The sequence below is a fragment of the Lucilia cuprina genome, chromosome 6, assembly GCF_022045245.1.
Source record: "Lucilia cuprina isolate Lc7/37 chromosome 6, ASM2204524v1, whole genome shotgun sequence".
In the NCBI taxonomy this organism is placed as follows: Eukaryota; Metazoa; Arthropoda; class Insecta; order Diptera; family Calliphoridae; genus Lucilia; species Lucilia cuprina.
The window spans coordinates 56,531,688-56,555,843 of record NC_060954.1 but is presented as its reverse complement, the minus strand read 5'-3'; the positions used below and the strand labels follow the sequence as shown (position 1 = coordinate 56,555,843).

Below are 24,156 nucleotides of genomic sequence, written 5' to 3'. Positions count from 1 at the left end.
AAAGTCCATTTTCTGGCTAAACTAGAGGCCCTAGGGCAAAAACAATTAAAATCTGTGATCACTTTTATTTCCCACCAAAAATCGATTTTTTAGTGAAAACATAAAAGTCCATTTTCTGGCTAAACTAGAGGCCCTACAGCAAAAACAATTAAAATCTGTGATCACTTTTATTTCCCACTAAATGTCGATTTTTGAGTAAAAACAAAAGTCCATTTTCTGGCTAAATTAGAGGCCCTAAGGCAAAAACAATTAAAATCTGTGATCACTTTTATTTCCCACCAAAAATTGATTTTTAGTGATTTTTGAGTGAAAACATAAAAGTCAATTTTCTGGCTAAACTAGAGGCCCTACAGCAAAAACAATTAAAATCTGTGATCACTTTTATTTCCCACCAAAAATCGATTTTTTAGTGATTTTTGAGTGAAAACATAAAAGCCAATTTTCTGGCTAAACTAGAGGCCCTAGGGCAAAATCAATTAAAATCTGTGATCACTTTTATTTCCGATTGAAAATCGATTTTTGAGTGAAAACATAAAAGTCCATTTTCTGGCTAAACTAGAGGCCCTAGGGCAAAAACAATTAAAATCTGTGATCACTTTTATTTCTCACTAATTGTCGATTTTTTAGTGATTTTTGAGTGAAAACATAAAAGTCCATTTTCTGGCTAAACTAGAGGCACTAGGGCAAAAACAATTAAAATCTGTGATCATTTTTATTTCCACTAAAAATGGATTTTTGAGTGAAAACATAAAAGTCCATTTTCTGGCTAAACTAGAGGCCCTAGGCCAAAAACAATTAAAATCTGTGATCACTTTTATTTCCCACTTAATGTAAATTTTTGAGTGAAAACATAAAAGACCATTTACTGGCTAAACTAGAGGCCCTAGGCCAAAAACAATTAAAATCTGTGATCACTTTTATTTCCCACTAAATGTCGATTTTTTAGTGATTTTTGAGTAAAAACAAAAGTCCATTTTCTGGCTAAACTAGAGGCTCTAGGGCAAAAACAATTAAAATCTGTGATCACTTTTATTTCCGATTGAAAATCGATTTTTGAGTGAAAACATAAAAGTCCATTTTCTGGCTAAACTAGAGGCCCTAGGGCAAAAACAATTAAAATCTGTGATCACTTTTATTTCCACTAAAAATCGATTTTTTATTGATTTCTGAATGAAAACATAAAAGTCATTTTCTGACTAAACTAGAGGTCCTAGGGCAAAAACAATTAAAATCTGTGATCACTTTTATTTCCCACCAAAAATCGATTTGTGAGTGAAAACATAAAAGTGCATTTTCTGGCTAAACTTGAGGCCCTAGGGCAAAAACGATTGAAATCTGTAATCACTTTTATTTCCCACCAAAAATCGATTTGTGAGTGATTTGTGAGTGAAAACATAAAAGTCCATTTTCTGGCTAAATTAGAGGCCCTAGGGCAAAAACAATTAAAACATAAACATAAAGGTCCATTTTCTGGCTAAACTTGAGGCCCTAGGGCAAAAACAATGAAAATCTGTGATCACTTTTATTTCCCACTAAATGTCGATTTTTGAGTGAAAACATAAACGTCCATTTTCTGGCTAAACTAGAGGCCCTAGGGCAAAAACAATTAAAATCTGTGATCACTTTTATTTTCCACGAAAAATCGATTTTTGAGTGAAAACATAAAAGTCCATTTTGTGGCTAAACCAGAGGCCCTAGGGCAAAAACAATTAAAATCTGTGATCACTTTTATTTCCCACCAAAAATCGATTTGTGAGTGAAAACATAAATGTCCATTTTATGGCTAAACTAGAGGCCCTAGGGCAAAAACAATTAAAATCTGTGATCACTTTTATTTCCAACAAAATTAAAATTTCTAGTGAAGCTAGATTAAAGTTTTCTTTATTTCTTGCAGTTTTAAATAAATTAATTTTTAGGCTAACCTCGTTAAACGGTTGTTGTCTTGACTACAGCGATCAGCTGTATTAATGACAACAGCTGTGAAGGAAACAATCTGGAACTGAAACATACTAACATTTAACCTTAATAGAGATTTTCATTATAATTTTGTATATATTTTTAACTTGTTAAGAAATTATTAATGAATTTATATTGTTTATTGTTTATAATTTAATAAAATGAGTTTTCACAATGAGGAGGAAGATGAGACGGACAAAGATACGGGCATGTTATTAAATCTAAGCCAAAAATCGGGCATATTTGTGGGTATGTGTTGGAAAGTATAGAAAACTAAAAGTTTTATTAAAGTGCTGATAATTTGTTTTTTTTTTAAGCTGATCAAACTCCTACACCCACGAGACTTATAAAAAACTGCGAAGAAGTGGGTCTTTTTGAGGATTTAAAAAATGTTAATCCATTCGATGAAACATTTCGCAGGGCCTGTGAACAGAATGTACAACATACACCCAGTAGTCATCAGCAATTTCAGAATGATGAAAATTCTTTACACACACCACAGGTGTTTCCACAATTCGATACAGCCGTTGAGGGTGGCATAGTAGCGGCTGAAGATTTGACAAAACAAACTCTAGATACTCCTGTCGTTTTGGATGTGGAAAGTGTAGAAAATATTTTGAATGTATCGCCAGCTTGTGTAAAACCCAAAAGTGCTGACTGTTATGCCAACAAATATAGACCAATCGCTGAAAAACCTCCCGCTCATACTGTACAACAGTCACAGACGGGAATTACTTTTTTACCCTCCTCCCTGCAGTTTATACAACCACAAGTTATAACAGTAACATTTCCAAATCCCACTATAGACTCTGCCATCAATACTACTGCCAAACCAACACAGCAACAGACGCTACAAACAAAGAAATCTTTAACAAAAACTAAACCTCTTATACTGCCCAAACTATCAACGACAAATATAACATCTACCAAAGATAGCACAATAAACACTTCGGGTTGTTCTGCAACCTCCCCAAATCACTCGTCTACTCAACCGGAGCCTAGTAGTGCCAGTTTAACACCCACATCACAATTACCCATTAAAGAACGTCTTAAAGCGATTTTAAGTCAATCTAGTAAAACACGTCCCGCCGATTGGTCCGACAAATCTTGTAGCAATAGTAAACATTTGAATAGAAATTCTAAAAGCAATTGTCAACGGGTTTCTAAAGACGATACCATGGAACGCCGTAGAGCAGCTTCAACACGTTATCGCCATAAAATGCGCAATGAGTACAAAGAGTTGCGTAAACAAAATTCCGAATTACAAGTTGAAAATAATAAACTTAAAGAGAAAATCAAACAGTTGGAAATGGAAAATTCAAAATTAAAATCCGCTTCATTACAGCCTGTTTTAGGTAAATAAATACCTTCTCTAAATATTGCTATTCCACAATAATTTTATTTGTATTATATTATTTTTAGCTTCGTCTACATTACCTGCCCTTGGAGTACCCGCTCAAATACAAATTCCTGCCTCTACCATACATTTAGTTATGAACATACCCAAATTGGTGGTACCGTGTGGTACTGGCGATTTAAATCCCAATTCAGCCATGCTGAAAACTCCTTTAAGTTATAGTTTAGATAAAAAATAGTCGTTTTAAAAAACCCATCTTGAGTGTTTTTGTGATAAATTTTTGTGTTTTTTTGTCAGTTTTAAAGCAATGATTTAAACATAACAAGATGGCTAGTATTAGAGCAAAACTATTGCTTCTTAGAGCAAGTATTTCAACGAATTTTTATTAGTTTGTACAGCGTTATATAGTAACTAAAAGAATAATTTTAAAATTCCTAATTTTTTGTGGTTTTCTCACAAGTGTCATTATTATTTTACATTGAAATCTGTTAATCCTTTAAAAATATTGATATTACAAGAATTAGAGTGCCTTATTTTTTAAACTTTTTAATAAAGTCTGTATATATAGAATTTATAATTTTATTAATTATTTTCCAAAACAGGACATAACGTTTAACGCTTTAAAAATATATTTAAAAGCTGTTAAGGTAAACCGCTTTGAATCACCTGAAATTAAAATAGAATTTAAACTAAACTAAACCTGAACTAGAACTGAACTAGAACTGAACTAAAACTAAACTAGAACTGAACTAGAACTGAACCGAACTAGAACTGAACTAGAACTGAACTAGAACTGAACTAGAACTGAACTAGAACTGAACTAGAACTGAACTAGAACTGAACTAGAACTGAACTTGAACTGAACTAGAACTGAACTAGAACTGAACTAGAACTGAACTAGAACTGAACTAGAACTGAACTAAAACTGAACTAGAACTGAACTAGAACTGAACTAGAACTGAACTAGAACTGAACTAGAACTGAACTAGAACTGAACTAGAACTGAACTAGAACTGAACTAGAACTGAACTAGAACTGAACTAGAACTGAACTAGAACTGAACTAGAACTGAACTAGAACTGAACTAGAACTGAACTAAAACTGAACTAGAACTGAACTAAAACTGAACTAAAACTGAACTAAAACTGAACTAAAACTGAGCTAGAACTGAACAAGAACTGAAATGGAACTAAAAAAAGGTGAACATGAATTTAATAGAACAAAATCGGAAATCGGTCAGAATTTTCAAAAAAGTGACTTTCACAATTTTTAAAATATATTTTTTTAATTTGAACTGAACTAGAACTGAACTAGAACTGAACTAGAACTGAACTAGAACTGAACTAGAACTGAACTAGAACTGAACTAGAACTGAACTAGAACTGAACTAGAACTGAACTAGAACTGAACTAGAACTGAACTAGAACTGAACTAGAACTGAACTAGAACTGAACTAGAACTGAACTAGAACTGAACTAGAACTGAACTAGAACTGAGAACTGAACTAGAACTGAAGTAGAACTGAACTAGAACTGAACTAGAACTGAACTAGAACTGAACTAGAACTGAACTAGAACTGAACTAGAACTGAACTAGAACTGACTTAGAACTGAACTACAACTGAACTAGAACTAGAACTGAACTAGAACTGAACTAGAACTGAATTAGAACTGAACTAGAACTGAACTAGAACTGAACTAGAACTGAACTAGAACTGAACTAGAACTGAACTAGAACTGAACTAGAACTGAACAAGAACTGAACTAGAACTGAACTAGAACTGAACTAGAACTGAACTAGAACTGAACTAGAACTGAACTAGAACTGAACTAGAACTGAACTAGAACTGAACTAGAACTGAATTAGAACTGAACTAGAACTGAACTAGAACTGAACTAAAACCGAACTAGAACTGAACTAGAACTAGATCTAAACTAGAACAGGAGTAAAACTGCACTAAAGCTGAACATTTTATATAAAAACATTTACTGTGAGAACGAAACACTTAAGCATTCATCAAAGAGTAGTATACCGAGTTGTCACGAGCAAAAAACACACACAAAACATTTTAGAGTATTTTATTTAAAAAAACAATTTCAAAACTAAACAAAACCTTACTTAAGACATTTTTAAATGTCAAAAGTAACACCTCTGTATACTTAATGCTTTCATCCACCTACTCATCACTGTTTGTTTACTAAATACCAAAATAAACAACTTCAATTCCAGCCTATTCCAGTCGCAACATTCTTTCAGTGTATTTTACGCATGACACATTATGTGTCATGTTTTGTTTTCCCCAAAACGAACACACAACAGTAATATGTTTCATTTTTTTCAAATAGTTTCCTAATAGGAAATTGGGGAATTGAACTAGAATATAACTATAACTGAACTAGAAGTGAATTAGAACTAATTTAGAATTGCACTGTAAATATGTGAATTAGAATTAGATATCCTAGAAGGGAACATTTTAAAGAATATGATTAAGATAAAAACAAAGTAACTTAATAATGTAGCGACACAGTTTTTCACAAATTTCTAAACAACAAAAACAACAACAATAAACAACTTTGACAACCACGGACAACAAATATCAAGCTTTAAAAAAATAAGTCAGCTGTTGTCTGCATTGAGTCTACTTTATAAATTTAGTTTGAAAGGCGCATATACTGTTTGCCACAAACGTACACACTACTGTAATGTGTTTCACATTTTCCAAATGGTTCCCTATTATTGATTTTCTTTACATTGTGCAAAAATTCTTTAACAGAGCAACGAAAAATTTTCATCATTCTTACTTGCGCTATAAGCAGATAGAAAAATAAAATAATTTAATTGATTTTATTGTTTAAAAAATAAAAGAAAAGACTATAAACAAACAGATAACATGGGTGATAATGAACAGAAAGCTTTACAATTAATGGCAGATGCCGAAAAAAAATTATCCCAACAAAAGGGTCTATTTAGTTCTCTATTCGGTAATTCAAATAAAGTCGAAGAGGCCATAGAATGTTATCAACGGGCTGGTAATATGTTTAAAATGTCCAAGAATTGGACTAAGGCGGGTGAGTGTTTTTGTGAGGCAGCCAGTCTGCACCAAAGGGCAGGTAGCCGTCATGATGCGGGCACCAATTTTGTAGATGCCTCAAATTGTTATAAAAAAGTCGATATAGATACAGCCGCATCATGTTTATTAAAATCAATAGACATTTATACTGATATGGGTCGTTTTACTACGGCTGCCAAACATCATCAGAGTATTGCCGAAATGTATGAGGCCGATCCTAATACCTTAGCTAAGGCCATACAGCATTATGAGCAGGCTGCCGACTATTTCAAGGGTGAGGAGTCGGTGTCCTCGGCCAATAAGTGTATGCTTAAAGTGGCACAGTATGCTGCACAATTGGAGGACTATGAGAAAGCCGTCAATATCTATGAGCAAGTGGCCACCTCTTCCTTGGAATCATCATTGCTAAAGCATTGTGCCAAGGAATATTTCTTTAGAGCTGCCTTGTGTCATCTTAGTGTCGATATTTTGAATTGTGAACATGCCTTGGAGAAGTATGTCAATCAATATCCAGCATTCCAGGATTCCCGAGAATATAAACTAGTTAAGACTCTTTGTGAACATTTGGAGGAACAGAATATTGAGGGCTTTACCGAAGCAGTTAAAAACTATGATAGTATTTCTCGTTTGGATCAATGGTATACTACTATACTATTGAGAATTAAAAAAGCCAACGATGAGGATCCCGATTTACGTTAAATTTCTGTAGATGTATTAAGTTTAGCAAACAAAAAAAAGGAGTTGTAAGAGAAGTAATATCAATTTTGCAATTACAACCAAATATATCCTCCTTTTAAGAATTCCCTCTATAATATCTCTTTAACAACACATTACACATACATTAACTAACTAATTAAAAAAAAAACAAAATAAAAAAGAAAATCTTAGCCAGTAAATGAAAATTGTTTTTTGTCTTTTAAATATAACTAAAATATAATTAAAATAAAAACAAATTATTCGATATTATATAATTATTTAAAAAAAATAAATAAACTTAATAAAATTGCAAAAATAAAATAACAAAAAACTTTAAAGTAAAACCGAAAAATACTTAATATAAATTATATAAATGTATTTATATGTAATTAATCTTAATTCTTCATAATGTTTATCATTGAACAAAAACAAACAAAGAAAAGGAAAAAAGTATGTATTTACTTACCTAAAAGTGAACGAATTATTCCATGGAAAAAAACCTAATTTAATGATGATGGTAAATTTAAATAAAGAATGCTTTAGACGCTACTAAAAACATTTGATGGGCGTTTTCCTTATTCATTTATTTCATTCAAATGCATGGCAAGTCATTTTATTTATTAATAATTTTATGTTGTAAGCATTTTAAATTCATTTTGTATTCTATCCAATTTTTGTTCAATATCATCTAAATATTGATGACTAGGTGATTGGTTGATTTCGCTAGTAGTTTGAGGAGTAGAAAGGTAGATCTGTAAATGTTTATAAAAATGTTTCGACATTAGTTTAAATGAATAGAAAAACATAATCAGGTCTATTCTGAATAACAAACTCCCTAAGAGTTTGTCACCTCTCCTATATAAAGGCATAGAACTAACTCAGAACTGAACTGCACTAGAACTGAACTAGAACTGAACAAAAACTGAAATAGAACTGAACTAAAACTGACCCAGAACTGAACTAGAACTGAAATTGAACTGAACTAGAACTGAACTAGAAATGAATTAGAACTAAACTAGAACTGAACTAGAACTGAACTAGAACCGAACTAGAACTGAACTAGAACTAAACTAGAACTAAACTAGAACTGAACTTAAACTGAACTAAAACTGAACTAAAACTGAACTTAAACTGAACTAGACCTAGAACTGACCTAGAACAGAACTAGAACTGAACTAGAACTGAAAAAGAACTGAACAAGAACTAAACTAGAACTGAACTAAAACTGACCCAGAACTGAACTAAAACTGAACTAAAACTGAACTAGAACTGAACTAGAACTGAACTAGAACAGAACTAGAACTAAACTAGAACTGAACTAGAACTGAACTAGAACTGAACTAGAACTGAACTAGAACTGAACTAGAACTGAACTAGAACTGAACTAGAACTGAACTAGAACTGAATTAGAACTAAACTAGAACTGAACTAGAACTGAACTAGAACTGAACTAGAACTGAACTACAACTGAACTAGAACTAAACTGAATTAGTTTTGTTGAGAACATACTTACCATTTTAAGCTCATTGTCTAACAACTCTTGCTCTTGGCAAAGTGTTTTAATTTCATCATAATATTTGCTATTTAAAGGTTGCGTTACAGATTGTTCCAAATATTTTTGAGACAACAACTCCATGTCTTGATTATATAATTCCTCTTCGGCCCACATTAGATTTAAATCATTGCGCATACGCTATACAAACGAAATATGTAAATTCTTATTAAAAAGTAAAGAATGATTTTCTTTACAACAAATTTCACCTCATTTTCTATGTGATTTTGTAAAGACTGTAATTCACGTTCTTTATGTAAAATTGCCTTGCGTTTTGTTGAATCCTGAAGTACAGCCGCTACTTCACCTTTACGCTGTCGAATTTCTTTCTGATATAACAGCAACATTTTACGCTGACAATTAAGGCGTTCCTCTTCACGTTTAAGTGTGTTCTGATAATACGCCTCAATATCTTTCATTCTTTTGGCATGTTCCTCTTGACGCAAACCATTCTCTAGGCGCTGTATTAGTTTTAATTCTTCCAATTCCAACTCACGCATACGAGCATTTAAAGCTGAGTTTACACTTTGTAAATCTTCTACTTTTTCTTCATATTTGTTTAGGCATTTTTGGGGATATTTTAAGAATTTCGGATAAACATTGGGAGGTATGGCTTGGAAATCAGAAAAGTATTTTTGAGGATGTAGGTCAGCAGGACATTTGTTTAATAATTTGAAAGCTTTGGAAATTAATCTATTAACATCTATGGGATTTTGTTCTTGGAAAAATATTTCTATAACATTTTTATCCGGCAGTCGGATGATGAGTTCTTTTTGTAAAATACTATATGAAACCACCACAAAACAAAGAAAGTAAGCAGGACCTGAGATGGCATTATCCCATAATTGCTGCCACTGGTCCTCGTCTAAGACCTCTGAAAAGGCATTTTTCAGCAAGGACCAGGCAAATGTTGTGGCTGTTATATCTTTTGCTTGATAAAATTCATAAAGTTGTTGATCAAAGTGCTGCAGAAGATTTGTACACAAACCCAAATAGTTTTTGGGCTCTAGAGGATGATATTCGAAAAATAATTGAAAATGGTTTTGTATTAAAGTGCAGCAAACTTCAAAGGCGGTCAAAGGATTTTGTTGAAACATTTTCACAAAGGGAAATATAAGACCTGGCAATATTTCGCTGTGAGCTAGAACTTTACACCACTGAGCTAGACAAGACCAACATTTGCTTAAAGATCTTTTTAAAGTGTTATTTTTTAATTGTATACTTTTCGCTTGCTGGTTAACAGCTGAGGGGACACCCATTTTTAAAAGTTCTTGGTATTGTAAACGATTATGGGGTAATTTTAATAAAGAACACCAGATTAACGCACGATATTTGGCTGGATAACAATGATATTCTTGTAAAATTTGTTGTAAACGTTGAGGTGTTAATAGTTTCTTAAGTTCTTCTTGAAATTGACAATCATTTACATTTTCCAGCAATTTTACTGGTTTCTTTTGTTTAAAGGCGCTCCTAAGTAAAGACATACAATTCTTTTGTGATTTTAAAACAGCCAATAAATGTCCCAACGACCATACACTTAATTCGCCCGTTACTTGGGAAACCGCTAGATATTTGCTATCTAAAGAAATCGTAAAATAACGTGAGGGCCCTAAGTCCACAATTAATTTATATTCCACCTGCTCACAATCCAATAATACAATCATTTTGTGATTTGTCAAACCAACTACATATGCGTCATTAGGTTTAGCCAAAATGGCCAATTGCACTAAAATAAAATCCTTTAAACGATACAAACGTATCAGTTCAAAGGTATAACAACTTAATGTTATTAAAAAATTATCCCAGGTTGATAATATTAAAGATGAGCCATCATTTTTAAAGGCATAAGCGGCTATACAACCATCTGTGAGATTTTTATTATATTTAGGAAAACATTGGCTTTCCTTGGATGCAGTTTCCTCTAAAGCAGTAGCTAATGAAAATTCTAATACATCTGTTTGCTCCTGTGTTAACAATTTTTTATCTCTTAATTTAAGAGGATAAACTATGCGCACCACTTCCAATGTAACACCAGACCAAATGTGTAAAGTATCGTTGGTAAAAGCTGTCATTATATGTTCGGAATTTGATAGAAATGAAGCGAATTTTAAAGACATTACAACTTTATCGAAATCCAAACGATAAGAACAATTGAAGGTATCCAAATCGATGAGTAGAGCTGAATGTCCACTTCGTATAAGAGCGAGATTTTTAGGTTCTAATGGTTGGCCAGGAAATGTTATTTCACCAATGGGTTCTTCGGAAATTTTACTTTGTTTAAGGAAATTGGAAATTTCTGGAATTGAAGTCGGAAAGTTATTACTACAGTTATTTCCGAACTGAAACTGATACTGAACTAGAACTGAAGTAGAAATGAACTAGAACTGAACTAGAACTCAACTAGAACTTAACTAGAAATCAACTAGAACTGAACTAGAACTGAACTAGATCTGAACTAGAACTGAACTAGAACTGAACTAGAACTGAACTAGAACTGAACTAGAACTGAACTAGAACTGAACTAGAACTGAACTAGAACTGAACTAGAACTGAACTAGAACTGAACTAGAACTGAACTAGAACTGAACTAGAACTGAACTAGAACTGAACTAGAACTGAACTAGAACTGAACTAGAACTGAGCTAGAACTGAATTAGAACTGAACTAGAAATGAACTAAAACTTAACTAGAACTATACCTGCTCTGAAATATCAAAGAAAACTAAACAATATTCAATTTTGTATAATTTATTAAACACTTACCCACATCTAAAAGCACAAGAATACCCTCTTTGGTGCCTACCACATATTGATTATACTCCTTTCTAGAAGCTATAGCCACACTGGGTTTTTGTACTCTCTCATTGTGGCGCCAATAGCGTTTGGTAGTAAAATTAAAAACAAAAATACAACCCCTAGTAATTAAACAAAACAATAAGAAACACCTGCTTTAAATAAAAAAATAAACATACAAACCTTCTATCAATGGCCAACATCTGTGTTCCACGCATATCGAAACAACAAACATTTAAAACAATACGTAACATTTTATTATTTTCCTTAATTGTATGATGAACAGTTAATATATTGCTGATGAAATTAGAAAAGAAAATTAGTGCAATATATAAAGGATTTGAGAAATTTTATGCAACTTACCCACTATTTTGTTCCTTTAAAGCAAAGGAAGACTTTTTCATTTTTACCGCCATTGCACCTGTTATAGAAATAGGATTTTCGCTTTTTGTTTTAGTTATAGCTTTTGGTTCAAAATTAGTTTCTTCATTATTGTTAATCATAATTTTTATTTATTTTTGATTTATTTTAAATTTATTAAAATCTATATTTACAATTAATTTTTCCGCTAAAAAAATAAACACACACACAATCACAAAGAAAAATGTAAACAATTTGTTTGAACTTATATACAAAAGCTGATTGTTATGAAAATATATTTACTGCAAATAAACTTGGTAGCACCTTTTGCTAGGATCATGGAATTTTGTTCAGCCTGAGAAAATAGCAGTGGTTATAAATTTACTTCTACACTTTGTGTAGCATACACCAGATACGAAAAAAACATTTCGCGCAGTTTGCATGTGAAATCTTCAAGATTAAAAACTGTAAGTACATTACATTTTAAATAATTATTTCATGAAGGTCTCGTGGAAGAATGTCTACAACAGAGTGGCTATAGTATACCCTATAGTATACATTGGCATGTCCTAGGAGGACATGCCAATGTTGAAATAACTAGCCACCCTTGGGCCCAGAAAACAGCAATACGTTGTGAGTTTCTTAAACAACAAATCCTGTATCGGAAGCTTCTACAGCTCCTCAGATGGCTGTTTCGGATTACATACATGGTTAGTCATAGAGAATTTTCATTATATAGATTTTAGATTAAAACGATCATGTTGTTATTGCTTTTTTTTCAAATTGACTAATATTTATGAAACTAAATTTTACAATTTAAATATTTATACCTACACCACTATAGTGGGGAGGGTATTGTACGTTTGTGCTGATGTTTGTAACATACAAAAATAACATAAAGTAAACCGATCGATTCAGAATCATTTTTTGAGTCGATTAAGACATGTCCGTCCGTCCGTCTGGCTGTCCATGTAAACCTTGTGCGCAAGGTAAAGGTCGCAATTTTCAAGATAATTTGATGAAATTTGGACCAAGCATATTTTTTGGCACTGGGACGAAGCCTATTGAAAATGGTTGAAATCGGTCCATTATTTCACCTAGCCCCCATACAACCGTACCTCCCGATTTTTTATGCCATAATTACATCAAATACTCTGCTATCTCTCTAAAAATTGGCACAAATAAGTTTTATATAAGTTTAAATGACACTGCAGATTTTCGTAAGGATCGGCCTATATTTGACCCTAACCCCCATACAAACCCCCCTTCAAAAATGACTTAAACGTCTAAAATTGACTTGTAACCATTTGTATCGCAATGAAACTCAACAAAACTGTTATTTAGAAATGTATCCTTTTCCCAAATTAACCGAGGATCGGTCCATATTTGACCTATATAAAGCCTCATTTAGAAATTTTAGTTTTTTATCAATAAAGGCTTAAATATTTTGGAATTATGGTAATATTCAAAATAAAAGTTTCTTTACAAAAAATAAAAATTTTATAAAAAGTAAAAATTTTAAAAATATAATCATGGTGTTGGGTATTATATGGTCGGCCATGCCCGCCTACACTTTCCTACTTGTTTTTAAGCTGTAAAATAAAATCATTTGTTTTTTTTATTATAACTTGTTTTATTGTATTTTTTATTTTATTTATTTTTTTTTTTTTTGTTTATTTTACACCTATGAGATTAAGAATTTATGTTTTTATGTTATAATTTTATTTCTTTAGTTTCATGTTTACCAAAGATGCCTGTTTATTTTATATAAAATCTCCATAATTCGTATTGTAATGTATTTTTGTTTAATGTATCGAATTTTTGAGTAATACTCGTTTCTACTAGATTGATGTATTTGTATGTATGTATGTTAATATAATTGTGTAAAAATTACTACTGATGATGATACGACTGCCACAATCCAGCAAATATGAACTACAATCACAAATATCCTACGTGCGCACCATCCTTCAATTCTTCAGCTTATTTTTAGTTTAGAACATGCCACCATACGGAGCATCAAATTCATTCTCTTTCATGGCATAACCAAATATAGTTAAATAATTGATAATATTACTGATCAATGTTAATGAACAGGCCAACCAGGTAATCTGTAAATTAAAGTTAAAAGATAGTGATGAAAAGTCAATGTTTTTGTATCAATTGTGTTTATTTTGATATTGATAATATTGTTTTTTTCTGGAAAAGGACATTGAATTCATTAAATCAATGGCCATAGGAAACAACAGATAAAAATCTCTAAGTTTACAATAAGCTGATTAGTATTCATTGAAGATATAAGACCAATATCAACACAAACACATAATACCCTCCCCCTACTACAGTGCATCAAGTTACAATGACGTAATGCAAAAATAATAGACTGGGGAGGCAGAAGTCTTCATAATACCAACAATTACTTACCACTCCACTGTGAGCCAATACAATAGGTAAAGCAAAAGCACTTAATACCATGCCGGCTGTTAAGAATAGAGCAAATTCTGTTTTAGGATTTGTTTCGGAACCGGGACTCAGCCTTTTAGCTAGCAGCATCGGTAAGACGGATAAAATATAAAATAGCAAAACAAAGAAGGGATAGAAAATTTTTGGTTGAGGCACGGCACAGGCCAAAATAAGGAAAGTCATGCCAAGGCACGTCATAAATGCGCAAATTAATAAACTGTAAGTAGAAAACAAAAACATATAATTGTAAAAAAAGGAAAAAAACACTTGAAATTCTTAAGATACATATACAAAATAATAACAAAAACAAACTTACGCTTTAGAGGATTATCACACAAAATTTTGTTAAATATGAAATGAGAAAAAAAGATTAATTAGCATTATTTGTTACTTAATATTTATCTAGCTTTATTTACCTTTTAGTGCAGCCATTTTTCTTGTAGATTTTTATGCAAAAATTTATTGTTTTCTTTCTAAAGTTATATTTTTTTCCTTTGTATTAATCACCAGAACTCTACGCCGACAAATATTTAACTGCGATGGCAGCTGACACTAATAAAAATTTTGACGGCGTCTTAAAAAAGACTGTAAGCCGTCGAAGTTTTCAGCAAACATTAACGGTTTTAAATAAAAACGGAATTAGAGAGTTTAATATAGGGTTCTATAAATCGACTTTCGAACAATCGACTTTTTGTCGAAAAAAGTCGAAGTCGACTATTTTGTTCCAAAAAAAGTCGATAACTCGACTATCGTCTATGAAAAAAGTCGAAAAGTCGACTTTGTAAATAAAAGTCGGAAATAGTCGAAAAAAGTCAGAAAAAGTCGAAAAATTCGGAAAAAGTCGAAAATAGTCGGAAAAAGTCGAAAATAGTCGGAAAAAGTCGAAAATAGTCGAAAAAGCCGGAAAAAGTCGAAAATAGAAATAAGTCGAAAAAACTCAAAAAAGTCAAAAGTCAAAAATAGTCGAAAAGTCGGAAAAAGTTGAAAAAAGTCGGAAAAAGTCGACTATTTATAAAATATTAAAAGTCGAAAAATCGACTTTTAATTAAATGAAATAAGTTGAAAAGTCGAAAAATCAACTTTTAACTAAAAAGTTGAAAAGTCGACTTTTCATAAAATGCAAAAAGTCGAAAAGTCGACTTTTCGTTTCAACTATAGAACCCTAGTTTAATATAATTTTCCGTTCCTGTATACACAAACATATGTGTATAAATAGTAGGGTATTCAAACGATTAATGGTCGATCGGTTAATCGATAAATTTTGGACGATTAATCGCTCGAATAAATGAAAATTGCCAAATTTTCATTTGGCAATTTTCATTTATTTTAAGAAGTGGAAAATCATAATTTTATTTGTTATAGGAAGAAAAATATTGAAGAAAACTTGCGAGTTATAGATAGATAGGCAGATAGATAGGCAGATAGATAGATAGATAGATAGATAGATAGATAGATAGATAGATAGATAGATAGATAGATAGATATATAGATAGATAGATAGATAGATAGATAGATAGATAGATAGATTCTGACAAAAACTGTCATAACAAGAAATTTTCTGACAAAAACTGTTTATAACAAGAAATTTTCTGACAAAAACTGTCATAACAAGAATTTTTCTAACAAAAACTGTTATAACAAGAACCTTTCTGACAAAAACTGTCATAACAAGAACTTTTCTTAAGGAAATTGTTATAAAATAGAACTTTTAAAGAAATTTTTTTTTCAAAAGAAACTTTTTTAATGAAAAAATTTTTTTTTGTAAAAATTTTAAATTTTTTTTTAAGTTTCAATTTTTAGATAAATTTTTTAAATTTTAAGTTAATTTTATTTATAATAAAAAAATATTTTTCTATTTACCTGTTTTTTTCCACAAGATATTTTGTGCGTTTTATTCCGTTATTTAGTACCACTGTAGCTTTCACAATAATTAGAGTTGCCAAATTGTACATTTATTATTTTTTATGACACTTTCACACTATTTGTTTTTTTGTATCGAATTTTATTTGTTTTTTATTAACAGGCAATTTCATTTATGTGAGTTTTAATTTTTTACATATTTTTTTAAAAAGAATAACTACAAAATAACATAAAATTTATAAAATTTTTTTATAACAAATTAATTGTTGACATTTTTTCAACAACTGTCTAGTAATGTCAAAACAAGATTTTTTATAGTTTTTTTAAATATTTTTTTTTTTGGTAACAAACTTGCTACTCACTACTAAGAACAACAAGAAGAATAATAAAAAAAATCCACAAGATAAAGATTAAATTTTGCTATTAAAAAAAGAACAACTACAAAATCTAATAAATTTAATCTTGTATTAAGAAATCAAATGTCAAACAAACACTTCACATACATACATACACACATATGAACACAGATTACATTAATAAAATTTAATGTGTAAAAGAAAATCAAAAAAAAAAAACACAAAAAATAAGTAATAATGTTAAACAAAAATATAATTAAAGTACAGAAATAATAAAACAAAAAACGGCTTTAACATTGGAATAATTAAATGAATGAATGCTGGGTTGTGTATTTACAAAAAAAATAAAAACAATCAGGGATTTAATGATGTCAATGGAGAGATTTTTTCAACAAATAAAGTGTTAGAAATTAGCGAGTTTTTAACTCGCAAGTAGTTTATTTAAACAAAATTACCTAAAAAGTGTTTTATTAAGACAAATGTTTGTAGATAAGCGGCATTCTTTAAAAAAATCTTCAGAAAATGATGTTCTTAAGACAGTGTTCTTTAGAAAAGTTTATTGTAAAGACAAAACGCCTCGTGAAGACAGTTTTTTTTTTTTGAAAATTTTCTTGACAAAAATGTTTCTTTAGAAAGAGCCTTGAAAAGGTATTCTTAATTAGAAAAGAGCCTTGAGAAGATCAATTTCCACAGTTTTCTTTTGAAAATTGCATTCAAAAGATTGTTTTTTTTTCAAGTCTGTTCTTAGTAAAGTTTTCTATAGAGAAATAAACTCTTTTGCTGACAGTTTTTTAGTATAGTGTCCTAAGCATACAGTTTCTTAAAACCATGATACACGTTTGTCAGATCTTACAAAGTTGTCAGTAAAATGTTTAGAAAATATCTAACAATCGTCTGAACTTACAATTTTTCTAAAGAATGTTTTTCTTTAGTCTCCTTTTAATAAAGTTTGTTGAGGTTTTTTTAGTTTAGTGTCCTAAAAAGACAGTTTCTTAAAGCCGTGATACACGGTTGTCAGATCTTACAAAAGTTGTCAAAAAATATCGCTCAATCGTCTGAACTTAAAATTTTTCTAAAAGTTGTTTTTTTTTAGTCTCCTGTTAGTAATGTTTTATATAGAAAAATTCCTTTGCTGACAGTTTTTTAGTAAAGTTTCCTAAACAGACAGTTTCTTAAAGCCATGATACACGGTTGTCAGATCTTATAAAGTTGTCAGTAAAATGTTTAGAAAATATCTAACAATTGTCTAAACTTACAATTTTTCTTTTGCTACGTTATCAAAAAGCCTTACTGACAATATCGCAAAACAAAATTTTGTAAATTGGCAGTGTTATTAGCAGGGAAACCGAAAACATGCTCTAAAAAAAGTGTTTTAAGCGCTTTAAATATGCCGTAAAAAACTCAAAATATGCTCTTAAAAATTAAAATATATGCTCCAAAAGTAAAATTTTTATTATTTTTTAACATTGAAAAGCTCAAAAAGACTGAAATTGTAATGAAATAATAAATGTTTAATGTCATATTCTATATCCTACAACATTTTTTTAAATGTTTATCTCATAGTTTGAAGAACTAGTATATAGAATTCCGTTTTACGTACAATAACTAACATGAAACCATTTGGTCCCCAAAAAACATATTTCAAACGACAAAGTTTGAACATTTCTTCCAATTGTATTCATAAACTGACATTTTAATCGGTGTTGTCATAATTCCAATAATTAGTTTTTTAAACTATAAAAATGGATTGGTCTCATGAAATCAAAAGTAATCGGTTTTATGTCCGATTTAAAATATAATGCTTTTTGAATAAAAAACTTAACATAACGTTTTTTTTTCAAAATTGTGAAATAGGCTAAAAAAATTAAAAAAAAAAATAAAAAAATAGAATTTTTTTTTTTTAATAAAGTTTTGAAAAGAAAATTAAAAATGTATAAAAACGAAAAAAGCGAAAACATCAAAATATGCACTAAAGAGTAAAATATGCTCTAAAAACTCGAAAATATGCCTTAAATATGCTAAAAAGTCAAATCATGCAAAATTATGCTCTTATGGGTAAAATATGCAAAAATATGCTCTAACAAATCGATGCCAAATTCTCAAATTAGTCTGAAACGTGTAGTATCTTATCCATGAGTCCATACGACGCACCACAAAAAACATGCATTTGCATATTTTGGTTTCCCTGGTTATTAGACATTTTCTTCACATTTTACTGCCAACGTTGTAAGATCTAACAACCGTGTATATATAGCATTAGAAAATTGTCTTGAATAGTCAGTTTTTTTAAGAAAATGCTCTTGTACAGACTGTTTTTTTTATGCCAGATGTACACAAAGTATTACGTGCTTTTCATACCTACTTCGCATTCTACGCTTTAAGTTACATGAGAAACTTTTTAAGCGTCAATTTTATATTTTATTTTTAAAACACTTCGAATGCCTTTCATGTGGCGACAGTTTTTTCTTTAGAAAAGTGGTTGTACAGACAGTTTTTTTCGAAAAGTTTCTTGAGCAGTTTATTTCTAATTTCTTTCAAGAAATTTTTTTTGCAGTCAGTTTTCTTAAAAAATCTGTTTGATATAAACAGTTTTCTTTAAAAAATTTATTTTTCATTAGAAAAGTTTATTGTACAGACCGTTTTTTTCCGAAATTTCTTTACAGAAAATATTCTTTCGATAAGAGTATTGTACAGAAATTTTTCTTTAGTTTAGATAGTTTTTATTAGAAAACTTTATTGTACAGACAGTTTTCTTTTGAGGAATGTTTTGTACAAAAAGTTTTCTTTATAAAGATTGTTGTACAAATAGTGTTTTCTAGAATAGTGCTAGTCTATAGTCTAGTCTATAGTCTAGTCTATAGTCTAGTCTATAGTATAATCTATAGTCTAGTCTATAGTCTAGTCTATAGTCTAGTCTATAGTATAGTCTATAGTATTATCTATAGTTTAGTCTATAGACTAGTCTATAGTCTAGTCTTGTCTATAGTCTAAACTATAGTTTAGTCTATAGTCTAGTCTATAGTCTAGTCTATAGTCTAGTCAATAGTTTAGACAATAGTATAATCTAAGTCTAGTCCATAATCTAGCATATAGTATATAATCTAGTGTATAGTATAGTTTATAGCCTAGTCTATAGTCTATTGATTTTTAGATTTTTATTAATCCCCTCTTAATAATCTCATTTTTTTCTCTCCCACTTCTAGGTCTCCGACGAAGACCTCTGCAACAGGCACCCGCCTCATTCGAAGTCAATTCGGACTTTTTAACCCAACTTATGGAAGAGAATGCCCGACGACGTTTACAACAACAGTTCGAACAACATTTAGAATTAATTAATATGCAACTAATGCGTCAACGTCAGCGTGAAGAACGTTTACGTGAACGTTATCGTCAACATCAATTAGCTGCCATGGCAGCAGAAAATGAAGAATACGAGTACATGCAAAAGATGAAGGAACAAAATGAGAATAGTCTCAATAATAATATACAACAATATGATCAATATGATAATACAAATCCAGATTTTACCTATAAATATCCCACGATTAACAGTTTGGAAAATCAAAGAGGAAGAATTAAGTTCGCTGTGCCACCCACCGATTTGCGTTACTATGAGGTGGACGATGAGAGAAACGATGACGAAGAGGCTGGAGAAAACAATGAAGTAACTGTGATTAGAGGTGAGAATGAGGGTGATGTTGATGCTGACGACGCTGGTGAAGTAGAGGGCGTAGAGGTGGATAAGGAAGAAGATTTAGATTCTAGAGTTTTAGAAGAATATGAAGAATATAAACCTAATGAGGAGGAAAATAATAACAATAATGAAGCTAAAACTGGTGAAATTAAAAACTCGGTGGGATCAACTATGATATTGTCACCAGCTCAAGCTGGTGTAGCGACACCAACAAGTGGCAATACCAATTTCCATAGAATTAAACCACAGACAGCAGCTGCAGGTGTTAATACCCTTAATGTACAGCAGACACAAAATGGTGTAGCACCAGCTAGACAGGATATTACCACCCTCATCGATAAATTGCATCCAAAAATCGAACAAACACCACAGGCCGAAATGAACGAGGGCCATATGGTGTTAAGGGAACATTTAGGCATGAAGGGAGAAATGGGCATGTATGTGGTGGCTTTAATAGCGGGTGTAAGTGCTGCCGCTACAGTGGGCTTATTCGTTTTGGGAATAGCCTGGTATACGTAAGTTTTTTTTTGATTTTTTTTTTCTACAGAAGAGTTAACGGTTTTTTTGTGATTTACAGTTTCCATAATAAAAGCAAGGCCGCGGCCGATGTTGAGTATCCCGCCTATGGTGTAACAGGTCCAAATAAAGACATTTCACCTTCGGGTGATCGTAAATTGGCTCAAAGTGCTCAAATGTATCATTATCAGCATCAAAAACAACAGATTATTGCTATGGAAAATAGACAAAATAATGAAGAGAACTGTGAAATGTCCTATGTGGAAAGTGATGATGATAATGAGGAGGGTGATTATACTGTTTACGAGTGTCCTGGTCTAGCTCCGGTAAGTGATGTTTTCTATGCATAGAAATGATCTTTTGAATCGTTATAACGACTGTACAAAAATAGGGTAGTCGGTTCGAATATGTCCATATGTTTGTTTGTATATTAATTGTAATCAATTTACTAAAGTCTCCGGTATCATCTATATATATAAAAGAGTAGCGTTACTGACTGACTGATTCATCATCGCACAGCCCAAACGGCTGAGCCTAGAATCATGAAATTTTGATAGTAGATGTGTTTTTGGTTATGTAGATCCACTAAGGAGGGATTTTTGGAAATTTGCACATTTACGGGTAAAAGGGGGAAAAACGCGTAAAACAGGTTTTCTTAAATATCTTACATAATATTAGTGATACAAGAAAAATTTTAAATGCACCTGTATCTACTCTTAAAATGAGCAGATGGTTGTCTGGTACTTTTTTTGAAATTCGTACTTTTAAGGGGTAAAAATGTGTAACAGAGGTGATTTTGGTACCTTCTTTAGCCCTTTATAACTTTAAACCTAATTAACATAATCAAATTTTTCTAATTATTTTGGATACATCTCTCAAAACTATGAGACACATGTTTTGTACTTTTTTTAAATTCAGTCCTTTTTGGGTGTAAAAGGGAGAAAACTGTATTTATGGTACATTAAGAAAACTTTTTCGGTTTATTGAATTATTCATATTAAATTACGGACTAACTCTGTAATATTTATTGTAATAAAATTTTTGCTCTTTTTATTAGTACTTTCCACTTAGGTAAACTTTATTCCACTTTTGGTACTTTTTCTTCCTTCAAATGATACTCTATGTATGTTCTTTAATATGAACTGAAAACACATGAGTATTAAACATACACGTTCCTCATTGAATAAGATTCTTTAAGAGACAACTTTTTAGTACTTTTTATCTCATAAATTGTACTTTTTTAATTTTCTAAAATATTCAATCCAGGAACATTAATTTTAACATACATGGTCTTCACTGAATAATATTCTATAAGTGGGAACTATTTGGTACTTTTCTATTCTTCAAATGGATAACCGGAACACACGGTCTTTTAATGAGAATTTATTGAGAGAGATCTTTGTACTTTTTCGTTTTTCGGATGGTACTTTTTGATTTCTTTACGATATTGAACATAGTTAGGGTAGCGAAGCACCCAGGGTATGATAGTTATATATAAGACATTCTTTCGAAAATTTTGCTTAAAAATGATCAAAATAAGTCGAAAAAATATCTAATTTACTTTTTCTGTTTGCTTGTTTATGCTAATAGACTGGTGAAATGGAGGTTAAGAATCCTTTATTCTTGGATGATACACCCGTAACACCCGCTTTAGGCAATCATCCCATAACACAGGTTTCAGCCCAGCAGCCTACGGTTAAAAAGCTATTTGAAAAGACACATAGTACCACAAATACCGCGTTGCCAACTAACACTACATTAGCAGCAGCAGCCGCCGCCATAACAGCAGCGTCTTCCGAGGATAAAAAACAAAAGAAAAGTAAGAAGTAAATTCCAAAAACAACAATTTTTTTTGTAAAAAAAAGTACTAACTATACCTACTATAGGTTTGATAACAAAAAGAAAACTTAATATCCTTTTTTAACTTTTACAAATCCAATATTTCTTTTAACAAAAAAACACTCTATTGGTTACATAATGACTGCCCATAACTAACAAATTGTTTATCCAAACTTTGTATAACAAAAGGAGACCTTTGGAAACATTATATCAAGGTATACTTAACAAGGTGACAGTACATGAGAGCAACCACACGATTGTCAAGTCAATGTATACAAAATTGTAAACAATGATCAGCTGTGCTTGTGATGTCACCTTGTATTGAGTACACCCCGCATTATATTATCTTGAATGATATGAAAAAAAACTATGTTAGTTATAGGATATAAGTCATTATATAATCAATGACTAACTGAACCGTAATACTATTGGTAATTTGAATTATTTGAGTTAAACTCTGGTATTCTAGGAATTTAATTCCTTTGACAGTCGAGAAAACAATTCAATTATATATTATAAACAACAACACATTTTATTCTTAATCTAAGTTTTAATTTAATTTTTTGTTTTAGATTTAAGTTTAAATCTTTTCCAAATTTCTTCCTTAACTATAAGTAAACTAAAGAAAAATTTATTATTAAAAACTTAAAATAAAATTAAAGAAGAATCAACACTTAAACAATCTTTACCAAAAATAAATATATTTATATATATGTACCAAAGACACATTTTTCCAAAAACTATATATACTACGCGCACTACAAACAAACAAAATTATCCGAGCCTCAGATTTTTTTTAATTTTGAAACTAAAGCTTTATTTTTTTAATCATACCAGACAAAATTTGCCTTCATAAAAGAAAAACTAAATGTGTAAAATGAAAAGATTTAAAGAATTTTAAATATGTAATTAAAAATTATTATTTTTTAAGATATCGTAGGTGAAAGGTTGTCATTAGATATCTAACAGTAAATTTTATCTAATATCAACTTTTTACCAACGACAAATGGACCAGACTATAGTCTAAAATATAGTCTAAAAAGCAATATATTCTAGTTTATATTCTGGTTTATAACTCAGTAATCTAGACTATAACCTAAAGTAATTATAGTCCCGATTAAAAATTAATATATTCATAATCTAAACTTTAGACTAGTAAGGTCAGTCTATAGACTTAATTATGGTTATAGTACTGACTCTGGATTAGTCTATAGACCAGATTATAGATGAGACTATACACTAGGTTATTGGCCAACCTATACCTTAGAATATAGTTCGGATTATGATTATGCTGTAGTTCAGACTATGATTAGACTTTAATCTATACTATAGATCAGATTACAGTCCAGACTATAGTCCATACTTTGAACCAATATCCTGGCTATAGACTTGTCTGTAGTTCAGACTATAGTGCAGACAATAGACTTGATTATAGTCATGACTTTAGACTTGACTATAGTACAGACTTTTAACTTCCAGACCATTGACTTGACTAGGTCCAGACTATAGACTATACTTCAGACTATAGACTTGCTTATATCTCAGATTATAACTTGAATCTGTCTTACAACCAGACTAAAGTCTTGACTATAGTCCATACTATATATTTAAAGTCTAGACTATATACTTTTATTTGACTATATAA

The 24,156-nt window shown here is 30.8% G+C and overlaps 4 protein-coding genes across 4 annotated transcripts; 2 read left to right on the top strand and 2 right to left on the bottom strand.

The window, feature by feature from the left end:
- Positions 1 to 1,840: 1,840 nt before the first annotated feature.
- LOC111680275 lies at positions 1,841 to 23,324 on the top strand. The gene is made up of 8 exons (XM_046954198.1): positions 1,841 to 2,205; positions 2,274 to 3,311; positions 3,379 to 3,550; positions 3,619 to 3,675; positions 6,179 to 7,077; positions 19,666 to 20,671; positions 20,734 to 20,998; positions 22,263 to 23,324. Exons 1-8 carry the CDS (start codon positions 2,118 to 2,120, stop codon positions 22,500 to 22,502), a joined length of 3,765 nt encoding a protein of 1,254 aa, XP_046810154.1. The 5' UTR covers positions 1,841 to 2,117; the 3' UTR covers positions 22,503 to 23,324.
- LOC111689805 (alpha-soluble NSF attachment protein-like) lies at positions 5,851 to 7,323 on the top strand. The gene has a single exon (XM_023452267.2). The coding sequence runs from the start codon at positions 6,204 to 6,206 to the stop codon at positions 7,080 to 7,082; it is 879 nt and encodes a 292-aa protein (XP_023308035.1). The 5' UTR covers positions 5,851 to 6,203; the 3' UTR covers positions 7,083 to 7,323.
- Positions 7,591 to 12,013, bottom strand: LOC111689804 (TBC1 domain family member 31). The gene is made up of 6 exons (XM_023452266.2): positions 11,787 to 12,013; positions 11,607 to 11,720; positions 11,394 to 11,545; positions 8,841 to 10,927; positions 8,593 to 8,772; positions 7,591 to 7,831 (listed from the first exon to the last, which is right to left on the bottom strand). Exons 1-6 carry the CDS (start codon positions 11,924 to 11,926, stop codon positions 7,709 to 7,711), a joined length of 2,796 nt encoding a protein of 931 aa, XP_023308034.2. The 5' UTR covers positions 11,927 to 12,013; the 3' UTR covers positions 7,591 to 7,708.
- On the bottom strand, positions 13,777 to 14,815 carry LOC111689806 (leptin receptor gene-related protein). The gene is made up of 3 exons (XM_023452270.2): positions 14,663 to 14,815; positions 14,208 to 14,463; positions 13,777 to 13,894 (listed from the first exon to the last, which is right to left on the bottom strand). Exons 2-3 carry the CDS (start codon positions 14,442 to 14,444, stop codon positions 13,778 to 13,780), a joined length of 354 nt encoding a protein of 117 aa, XP_023308038.1. The 5' UTR covers positions 14,445 to 14,463; positions 14,663 to 14,815; the 3' UTR covers position 13,777.
- Positions 23,325 to 24,156: the final 832 nt, after the last annotated feature.

Bases quoted from the DNA above. Each gene is read 5' to 3' on its own strand.
- LOC111689806 (XM_023452270.2), bottom strand. From the start codon at position 14,444: ATGACGTGCCTTGGCATGACTTTCCTTATTTTGGCCTGTGCCGTGCCT. The intron at 13,895-14,207 runs GTAAGTAATTGT...TTTAATTTACAG, and splicing joins TATTGGCTCACAGTGGAGTG to ATTACCTGGTTGGCCTGTTC.
- LOC111689805 (XM_023452267.2), top strand. From the start codon at position 6,204: ATGGGTGATAATGAACAGAAAGCTTTACAATTAATGGCAGATGCCGAA.
- LOC111680275 (XM_046954198.1), top strand. From the start codon at position 2,118: ATGAGTTTTCACAATGAGGAGGAAGATGAGACGGACAAAGATACGGGC. The intron at 3,551-3,618 runs GTCGTTTTAAAA...TCAGTTTTAAAG, and splicing joins TATAGTTTAGATAAAAAATA to CAATGATTTAAACATAACAA. The intron at 20,672-20,733 runs GTAAGTTTTTTT...TGTGATTTACAG, and splicing joins TTGGGAATAGCCTGGTATAC to TTTCCATAATAAAAGCAAGG.
- LOC111689804 (XM_023452266.2), bottom strand. From the start codon at position 11,926: ATGATTAACAATAATGAAGAAACTAATTTTGAACCAAAAGCTATAACT. The intron at 11,721-11,786 runs GTAAGTTGCATA...TAATTTCATCAG, and splicing joins TTAAAGGAACAAAATAGTGG to CAATATATTAACTGTTCATC. The intron at 11,546-11,606 runs GTTTGTATGTTT...TTTAATTACTAG, and splicing joins ATGTTGGCCATTGATAGAAG to GGGTTGTATTTTTGTTTTTA.